Source organism: Crassostrea angulata, chromosome 3 (assembly GCF_025612915.1).
Source record: "Crassostrea angulata isolate pt1a10 chromosome 3, ASM2561291v2, whole genome shotgun sequence".
Classification (NCBI taxonomy): domain Eukaryota; kingdom Metazoa; phylum Mollusca; class Bivalvia; order Ostreida; family Ostreidae; genus Magallana; species Magallana angulata.
The window spans coordinates 24,449,853-24,460,668 of NC_069113.1; the positions used below are offsets into that span (position 1 = coordinate 24,449,853).

The following is a 10,816-nucleotide window of genomic DNA, read 5'->3' on the forward strand; positions in this document are numbered from 1 at the left end:
AAGATGTAATAAATTAAACTAACTTATTTTAAACATGCACATTCCATCTGAATTCTTTATATTAATAAAGACAAAGATCTTAATCAGGATCGGAGGCTTAACCTCTGTACATTCAACTTACCTATGTATCATAAGCTCCTTTTAAAATTGTAAATATGATTTTCCTATCCTTTTCTTACAGACGTCGGTTCAGGTGAAAGTAATTTTTTTCTCTTGAAATCATATTTAATAAGGTCTCGCACTAGTAATATAAAGCCCCCCAAATACCGGGGGGGGGGGGGGGGGTCCTCTCTTAACAACCCGAATCGAATACAATTTCAATTTACTGGTATATAAACAGATCGACGTGCACCGTTTCTTCACGTTTTCAGACAAACTATGACTGTTCTTAAATAACACTTTTTTAAAAAGCAAAACAAGTTTTAAATAAAATCAATAATGGACCAAAATGTGTATTTAACTTAGGAAAAGGTCAATCGCAACTTCTCGGACCGAACGGCAGAAATTGTTAAAGACATCGGGATCGAGATTGCAAAATGTTTTGGTTGCGGGAAAAGATGAATGTCAACAAATCGCCTGACAAATCTTAGTCAGAGGAAACTGGTAAAGTGGGACTTTTATATAAAGTTCTACTGTGTTGAGGATAAACCACATGGATAAGGATGTCGCTTGGAACACAAGTTGTGCAGAAGGATTAGCCGAGGTACTATACAAAGTAAATTACTCAATGTATTGTACACATGTAAATATCTATATTTCGAAGTGTGTCTGCTTTTGCAGTTGATAATTACAATGTTTTCACTTTTTGATGAAATACATTGACCAGTAGTATAGGATTCATAAAAATTTTTCGAATATCAACACAAGAGCAACTGTTAAAAAAAATGGCCACACATATTCTGCATCTTTCTTTATATTCTCTAACAGATAATAGAATTGCTGCTAATCCACTTGCAAGATTCAGCTGACATCTTTCTGGATGTTCAGATTCGATCAACAGCTGATCACCTTGACAATGATATGATATTTCTGATCAAGAGTAAGCTTCATATTATCCATAATATTCATATCATACATAAGTCAAATACACAAGTACACTGAAATTATAATTGTTAAATGCACTGATAGAAATTGCTTGGGACAAATACTATGAAAGATTTTTCATCCAATTTAAGTGATTAATTTATTTGATTATGTAAAACTGCCAAGCATACATGTATATCTATATATTTAAGTATCTCTTTATTCTTGAATATTTATAAATATAGATACTGGTACATGTGTGTACAGGCCTGTGCCTTGTATACATGTGCAAATCTGAATTTATCTAATGTATTTGTGTTCTTATAGTTACTAGCAACAGGCACTTCTGTATTGAAACTATCTTCACTAAATATGGTAAGTAGCACCAAATACATTCTCTTGATTATATACAGTGTTATTGTAATCCTTGTTACTTTTGCCTAATCACAAATATTAAACATTTTGTCTTGATTTGAATTTGCTCCAACAGAACAGAATAGTCATTTACACATATTTAATTTTTTGTCTAATTATTGGCAAAAAGGGGTTAAAGCATTTTAATTTACTTGTACAGAGTAAATACTCTGATCTTTTGCCCACTCCGTTAGTTGGGTAGCAGACCCAGAGTGTACTGGTACTGATTTCAAACAATATCTGAAGAAATGTTAGAATACTTACCACTTACCAGTTAACAGACATTAAAAGCTTTAATTTAGGTGGATGTAATGTTACTGTATTTCCCTTAATTATTGGTCTTATTAAATGTCTATTTGAAATACATTATTTTTACATTTTTTTTCTATCAGGGAATCATCTTCAGAAGTTTTCCAGTTTGATCATTAAAATGCAGACTATGGAGACCGAGAGCCATATTAACCTCAGTTTCAGTGAAAATGGTGAACGAGTCAGGAAGAGTTACTTTCTGGAGTCTGAAAATGGTCATTATAGACTCAAAAGTACCAAGCACAAGTCAAAACCTGGCACAAATTCAACTGACACAGTTTTGCATATAAGGGTAAAATATTGAAAACTGTACATGAAAATTGTAAACAAACATTGATCTAATTTTTGAAACATCAGCCTATGATGAATACTCTAATTGCATATACATGTAACTATACATGTACCGTCAAAAATCAAATAAATTTTGATATTTGTTAAACCATATTGCTTTCCAGATGTTTCAAAATAAGCATATGATGATGCTGCAAGGGAAGAAACTCTATCATCATCTGAAACAGATCAGTCTGTGTTCTAAGGTGAATAGAATTCTTGAAGTTGCTAAAACCTAAATTGAAGATCAAGTCTTATACAATACATGTAAAAAATTTCCAAGTCACTAATGTCTATCAATTGGTGAAGAACCTGCAGCTACTGAATTAAGGTGCCTCACTACACCTTGAAAAAGTATCTCAAATCAGCAGAAAATTACTTGATTATGATAGAAAGCATAATGGATAAATAGGATCTCTCATGATTTGCGATGGTATATGATTTTTATCCAACGAGTTGTGTGTTTTCTATCCCCGAGCCTTGGCGAGGGGATAGAAAACACACAACGAGTTGGATAAAAATCATATACCATCGCAAATCATGAGAGATTCTTTTTATCACATGTTTTACCAAGTATTTTGTTAATCCCTACTTTTTCTGTAAAAATTGTGATTGTGAGCCGCACAACACATTATTTACAACACGTCAACAACGTTACGCATGGAAAAAAAGTTCCTTGAAGTTTAACAAACAGACATTCATTTTCGAACATTTTTTTATGAATTCTTGACAAATAACTGAAGCAACATTAAATGTTTCAAATTTATATCTCAACACCCCTCAACTGAATTAATTATTTACTTTTTCATTCTACGTCAATCAACCGTCTAAACCTACGTAATGATTAACTATGACGTCACGTGGCGTAAGAACACACAGTGGAATATCAAAAATTTATCCCATGAGTAATATCCACCGTATATTGGGATAAACATGTGATAAAAGAAGTATATATGTCAAATAGGCGAAACAATTTGCAATTTTAGTTAAAAAATGATATTTTAAAAAATTTAATTCAGTAAACATAAACAAAAGCCCCAGGTGGATTCGAACTCATGACCTGCGGTTCACAAGCCTGATACTTTAACCACTGAGCTATTACGATATACATATGAATCGATTGATACAAATACTTTAACAAAACATTTAAATCGCCATCTTGTGACGTAGTGTCTTAAAAAGTATAAGTCTCGGTGTAGTGAAGTACCTTAATGCACTTCAAATTTTTTTAAAATCTTAGATGACATATAAATCTCCCACAGTATTTGAAGTTACCCTATTTTTGAAATATTCTATTTCAAGAAGTATGTGGGTGATAATTTTTGCAGGTTTCCCTTGGTCTTTCTCTAACAGTTCAAGAAAATGACTGCCATTTTGACATCAGGTACTTTATTTTTTACAAGTAAGGGGTGGCTATCATTATATATCTTTATAAACTAGTAATGCATTATTGTCTTCATTCAAGACAGAAAAAATTGAAGAGCATTTAAATTAAATTACAAAACAAACTTATTCATTTATTTTTTTTTTGTTTGGTTGATACACTGAAGACCATGTAGGGAGGACTTTCCAACAGCAATGTTTCCAGTTTCATCAAATACAGAGTATTTACTTAGGTGGAAATTTTTACTAAATTTTTTCTAGGCTCACATCTAAGATCACATCTAGTCTTCTAAGATACATGTATAAATGTATACCAGAACTCTTTTCAATTATTCTACTATCCTATTACGTGTATAATATCTAATTGAAAAATAAACTTCATTCCTTTGTACACTAAATCAAAAACAGATGTCTTTTATTATTTATTTGTACCATAATGTCTACTGAATTATACCTAGGGCAGAATATTTTCTACATTGAAATTGCTGGTAAAAATGGCATTTTCTTTCAGTGAAACACAATACAATCCATTACCAGTTCTTGGCAAGACTGTAAGCAGTACTGTAGAGGAGCTAGCAATCATCCCAGATTTATCTAATGTGACTTTCCAACTAGTCACAGTAGGGTTGAAAACAATTTGTAAAATTCAACCAGATACACCATCTTTGGTTATGGTAAATATTTGCAGTATGCATATTATCCTATTCTTTTATTTTGAAAAAAAAATTGGTTTTTTTTCTCTTCATTTGAGATTTCAAAATTCGGAAAATCAACTTGTAAATCGATGTATCTTTTTCAAGGTCAAGATCTAGTAAATGATTGCAGACTGTCTTTTTGATGCTAGAACCATTATAACGTCATAATTGATTTGAAGAATCTTTTTCCCGTTCTTAACAAGAGAGAGAGACTTGTAGGCATTCTAGATATATTTCATTAGTGAAAAATAGACAAAACTCTGAGATTTGTTACTTTTATCTTTCATATTTTATAGAAAATGGTTGTTTAAAACTTGATTTTTCATTGTGTTTACAAAAAAATTTAAGCCCCAGTACACTCTTTAAAACAAAGATATTATTATGAAGCATCATTGGAAGAATTTATATCTTGAATTTTACAAACCTGTAGGCAGCTTCCATTTACTAGATCTTGACCTTAAACAATTAATATGTCTGGGCGAATTCAAGACCAATTGAAACTTTTTGCAAGTTTCGAAAATATAATTGGGTAAAAATAATCCTGTATACAGTATATTCAAAACATTGTTTAACAGCTCTCTTGGTATGGTCCAGGAAACATTCCACTTTTTGACACTGCTGACACAAAATCTGAAATGGAAACTTTGAGTTTTGTGGATTGGGAAAAGTATGGAATGACGTTACCTTTAGAAAACTCTGTGCAATGTAAAGGTATTTGAATGCTTTTTAGCTCACCTGAGCTGAAAGCTCAAGTGAGCTATTCTGATCACATTTTGTCTGTCGTCCGTATGTCCGTCCGTCTGTCTGTCCGTCTGTCCGTAAACTTTTCACATTTTCAACATCTTCTCAAGAACTACTAGGCCAATTTCAACCAAACTTGGCACAAATCATCCTTAGGCAATGGGGATTCAAAGTTGTGAAAATTAAAGGCCACACCCGTTTTCAAGGGGAGATAATTAGAAATTAATGAAGAATTTCGAGATATTTTCAAAAATCTTCTTCTCAAGAACCAGAAAGCCAGGAAAGCTGAAACTTGTGTGGAAGCATCCTCAGGTAGTGTAGATTCAAAGTTGTGAAATTCATGACCCCCGGGGGTAGGGTGGGGCCACAATGGGGGGTCGAAGTTTTACATAGGAATATATAGAGTAAATCTTTAAAAATCTTCTTCTCAGAAACTAATCAGCCAGGAAAGCTGAAACTTGTGTGGAAGCATCCTCAGGCAGTGTAGATTCAAAGTTGTGAAAATCATGACCCCCGGGGGTAGGGTGGGGCCACAATGGGGGGGTCGAAGTTTTACATAGGAATATATAGAGTAAATCTTTAAAAATCTTCTTCTCAGAAACTAAACAGCCAGGAAAGCTGAAACTTGTGTGGAAGCATCCTCAGGTAGTGTAGATTCAAAGTTGTGAAAACCATGACCCCCGGGGGTAGGGTGGGGCCACAATGGGGGGTCGAAATTTTACATAGGAATATATAGAGTAAATCTTTAAAAATCTTCTTCTCAGAAACTAAACAGCCAGGAAAGCTGGAACTTGTGTGGAAGCATCCTCAGGTAGTGTAGATTCAAAGTTGTGAAAATCATGACCCCTGGGGGCAGGGTGGGGCCACAAAGGGGGTTTAAGTTTTACATAGGAACATATAGAGTAAATCTTTAAAAATCTTCTTCTCAGAAACTAATCAGCCAGGAAAGCTGAAACTTGTGTGGAAGCATCCTCAGGTAGTGTAGATTCAAAGTTGTGAAAATCATGACCCCCGGGGGTAGGGTGGGGCCACAATGGGGGGGTCGAAGTTTTACATAGGAAATTATAGAGTAAATCTTTAAAAATCTTCTTCTCAGAAACTAATCAGTCAGGAAAGCTGAAACTTGTGTGGAAGTATCCTCAGGTAGTGTAGATTCATAGTTGTGAAAATCATGATCCCTGGGGGTAGGGTGAGGCCACATTGGGGGGGGGGGGGGTGTTAAAGTTTTACATAGGAATATATAGAGTAAATCTTTAAAAATCTTCTTCTCAGAAACGAATCAGCAAGATGATTCTTTATAATTGTTAAGACTTTGGCTCCAGGACAATTCCTTGGCCTCACAAGAAGGTTCAGAGTTTGATGCAGCTAAATATCTTATATATAAACAATTGTAAAGGATCTTTTTGAGAACTGCAATACTCAACATGTGATATGACTATAAAATTGAAGCAGGCAGCTTTTTTTTCATTAGAATCTTTTTGTATTACTGTATTGAGTTATTGCCCTTGATTTATTGATTCTTGATTATTTTAATTAATGCATCCACTGTTAACCAATTACGTATTGTGATGATTATTTTTATACAATAATAGATATTCAATGTTTATAAGTTGTTTTGCATAAGTAGTTTTGGGTTAGGCCGGATTAGTTTGTTTATTTTTGATTTTCAATTTTTAGATACTATGAATTATTTTAGGCCGGCACATATATAGGGACAGTGTCTATTGCATTACGATGAGCGACTGTGTAGGGTTAAACTTGAACAAGTACGGATAGATTGAGTGTGTGGACACCCCTGCTCTATCTAATCTTCGTGATTTCTAACCTATGATACAGAGTGTGCGGTCATTCCTGCCCTGTATCGCATTAATACAAGAGTGCGGTCATACCTGCTTGTGGTGATTGTGGGGGAGCACTAGTGTATGGTCATCCCGGCTGGTGTTCTGGCCTTTCTAGCGCTAGTGTGCGGCACTCCCTGCTTGCTTTAGGTTGAGCTGTTGGCGCAAGTGTGAGGTCATTCCTGCTTGCGTTATCCCTGCTTGCGTGAACGTTGGTACCTGTTGAGTTGTGTAGGTGTGCGGTCATCCCTGCCTGCGTAACGTTGAGTCCCTATATATGTGCAGGAGCGGTGATTAAAGTCTGCTCTAGTAAATATTGGCAGCAATCAGGGCTATCCGAGTTCCAAGGAGGAAAAATGGATTTTATTTATACAGGATCTACATGTATTATTGTACATTGTCCAGATTGTTTGTATTATGACTCCATTAAGCTGACTTTATCATCCTATTGTTCCTCAGGTGAGCGATGTGGCCCATGGGCCTCTTGTTTTCAATTGAACAAGATTGTTTCTTGAAATTGGTGCCTTCAACAGGATTATTACAATTAATACCATGAAATCTTATCTAAATGAATTAAAAGAAATAGAAAATACAATTTGTTATTAAATTGTTCACTGATGAATTATATATACAGATAAACTTGGTTATCTCAGTTGAAACTAGATAGGACTGTTTGAATACTTCGAGATATCCAAGTACTCAAGATATTGAGGGTAAAATACTTTAAAAAATAAGTGGTTGGGACTTCTAAATCACTTCGACATATCCACTGTATTTGAGATACCAGTGTTCGAGATATCAAAATTCAACTGTATGTTGATCTAAAGACCATTAAAATTTTCTTCTTCTTCTGTAAACAGGGCACCAACCATGTCACGAGTCAGTTAGCCTGATATCCCTGAGAGGAGCCTGCTGTTTTGTACTGACACTCTACATATATCTAAATATCACTAGTCAAGAAAATGCAGAGAAGAAAATAGGTATGAAAGTTTGAATTTTGCTCAAGTATTACAATATAAAATCCATCTTCTGAGAGATATTAACAAACGCATACATGTTATATTCTGCAGATGCACTTTCTTGGTTGAGAAAGTACAAACACAAATGGATGGACACCTATAAAGAAAAAATTGAAGTATCACTTGAAAGTGTACTTGAACAAACTTTGAAACCCCAGAGAACTATGGAAGAAGATAGGGTATGTTAACACTACTTGCATGTATTTATAGTTCAATGCTCTACTGACAAGGGAGATAATTCATATTAGAAATATTGAATTTTAATACCATTTTTTTTTAAATTGGTATGCTTAATTATTGAAGCACTTCTTAACAATTTGTTTTTCAAGATCAGTTTTCAGTACAGTCAAGCAATTGCCAGCATTTCAAAGTCCATATCGAATGTTGTGTTGAGATCGCCGTGTGAACAGTTTCGTAGAAAGTGTAGCCAATTGGTGGAGGTATTAACTTCTTTAAACACAGAACTTTAACAGGGAAAATAATGTCTAGTCATTATATTGATACAGATCTATATTCCATTCATAAAATTTAACTGATTTACTATTACTCGTAATTATAAGCTATTACAAAAAATGTATAATGTTTGTCAAACATATCTTTTGTCAATTAAACTATTTAACCCTTCCTCAACCAAATTTAATTTAACTAGGCCTCAAATTATTTTTGGTTGTTTTAAAAATACCCTTAACTTACAAAAAATACACTGATGCTCCAAAATGAATATGACAAGCAAAAGATGTATAAAATGACAAAATTAAGACGTACTGTTTTCCAAATCAGAGTAAATGCATTTTGACATATATAAACCGTAATGTCAATATATTGCATGCTAAAGGATGCACCTGATTTTTGTTGCACATTTATATGTTAAACAGACAGACGACAATGGCCCTGTCCAACAGGCTGTTAGCCGAAAACTGTGGAGCATTACTGAATCCATGGGAATTTACAGGCCAGCTGATGTTTTAGAGACTGTGGTAGAACCTTCAAATCCTTTATTTGACAATTTTACCTACTGAAATTATATATACATGTATATATGTGAGTTTTCATCAATCAGCTACCAGTTAATACATTTATGATTTCCATATCTACTTATGGAATTATGTTTATTTATGAAGGCCCGATAGTTAACAAAATAATGTTCTATTTTTCTTGGTTTATAGGGTCCAACTCTTGAGAAGAATCAAAATGTGGAACCAGAGAGTCAGTCAGAACTTCAGAATTTTGAAAATGAGACTGCAGGTAATGGCCATAAGATGCATTTCCATGAAGATGAGCTAGAGGGGTTAGATTGGCTCCAGCAACCAAAGAAAGCTAATCAAGATAATTCAACTGAAACATGCAGGAAAACACATGTACTTAACTTCATAGACAATATATTGGAAGAGAGTAATAGTTTTAGTTCTGTAGAGAGCCAGAATTTCATGGCCAATTGTAATCACAAAATGGATGAAGAACGGGAAAATCTACAAGAACAGGAACTTGAATCTCCAGAGAATACATTTTTCATTCGAAGTGGAGAAAGCAATGTTTTTACTCCAGATGATCAGTCTATGTCTACTTGTCTAAACACTGGATACAATAAAAAGCATTCTAGCGTGGAAGAGGAGGATCATTTCCATACAATAATGGAAGCAGAAGACATCTTGAATTCTAAAGAAATGGGGTTTGGTACAACTCATGGTAAAGAATCTAACTGTGAGCTGAGTGAACTGGAGGAAATTGAACATGTACAAGATTTCAACGAAACGAATGACGAGGAGGAAGACCTAGAGCCTCCAAGGAGAACCAACAGTCTACTCCATGAAAGTTTCCATTCAGAAAACAGCGTGGGATCCAATGCTACCGAAACGGTATATTGAGTAAACTTTTATTGAACATGGTATCGTTTTTCCGGGGTTTTTTCCCCCATCACAAAATTTGCAAAAATGCAAAAATTACTGGATACAAGATATCGCATTGTTCGTTTTTGTTGTTGTCAATTTTTCTTCTTTTTTTTTTTATAATCTTTCTTTTTATGAGATGGCTTGGTTATGTGACAAGATCACGACAAGTAAAGTCTTTGAAGTTTTTTTCTTTTTTAAAAGTGTATACCCACTGCACATATTTGTTCGAAATATATACAGCATTTGCTAATACATCTACACGAGCGTTGTATTTATGTTAACAGAGAAAAACTGGTGAGAAGATGGATGCCTGGTTTGATGAAGCTCTGTTGGAGATGAGGGACTGGTTCAGTGATGAATAAAATGGTATAATAATTTGGTCATTAAAGATTTATAAATTGTTCATTTGACTGTGATATTCAATCATCTGTGCAATAAATTCTTGTACTCGTTTTATTTTAATTTACTTTTAAAAAACCAACATCTCTTTGCGTGAAAGAAATTTTCGTGATGTTTCATAGAGCCTCATCATCGCGAATATCTAGCCGCAAACCAGTTATCAAGTATGTCTTGTATTTTATTTTCAAGATAACATATTAAAAGAATTTGTCACTGTTACCTCTAGTTAATAACAAAATATTTGTTGGATATAAAAGTTGCTTTTTTACATTTTCATCTTTGAAAAAAAAACTGAATGTGGATGAATATCCAAAAAATAAGTCAAAACATTAAAATGATTTCTTTCTTTTTATTATCTTTGTAAGTTTAATGTGGAAATTCATCTTTTTTCATCTGTACAATAATTCATCAAATCTTTTTTTTTCAACATGAATGTCCCAAGGTGAAAAAATATTAAAAATATTTTTTAATGTATTCCATACATTTTCATAATATGATATATGCAATATGTATATATATAATTTGTTTCATTATAAACATAGTACGTTTTATCCCACTTAGGGCACACTCCATAGTATATAATATATAAACATGACATGGACTTGACCAAAAAAAAAAATACTGAGAGGAGAGAGTCCTATAAGAAGCCCTAGGTTACATTTAAATATTATAGTTGTCACATGAAGAAATGAAATTAACACACATGAAGCAAAGCAGTAGGTCAGAATTATTAATATGTCACATCGTTATCATCATAACAAACATGAATATGAATA

The 10,816-nt window shown here is 33.6% G+C and overlaps 1 protein-coding gene across 1 annotated transcript; it reads left to right on the forward strand.

The window, feature by feature from the left end:
- The first annotated feature begins 568 nt into the window (after positions 1-568).
- Positions 569-10,093, forward strand: LOC128177586 (uncharacterized). The gene is made up of 15 exons (XM_052844353.1): positions 569-703; positions 928-1,039; positions 1,351-1,398; positions 1,830-2,038; positions 2,202-2,282; positions 3,405-3,460; positions 3,627-3,692; positions 3,971-4,133; positions 4,730-4,865; positions 7,594-7,713; positions 7,804-7,931; positions 8,082-8,192; positions 8,628-8,729; positions 8,919-9,608; positions 9,926-10,093. The coding sequence occupies exons 1-15, from the start codon at positions 653-655 to the stop codon at positions 10,001-10,003; spliced, it is 2,151 nt and encodes a 716-aa protein (XP_052700313.1). The 5' UTR covers positions 569-652; the 3' UTR covers positions 10,004-10,093.
- Positions 10,094-10,816: the final 723 nt, after the last annotated feature.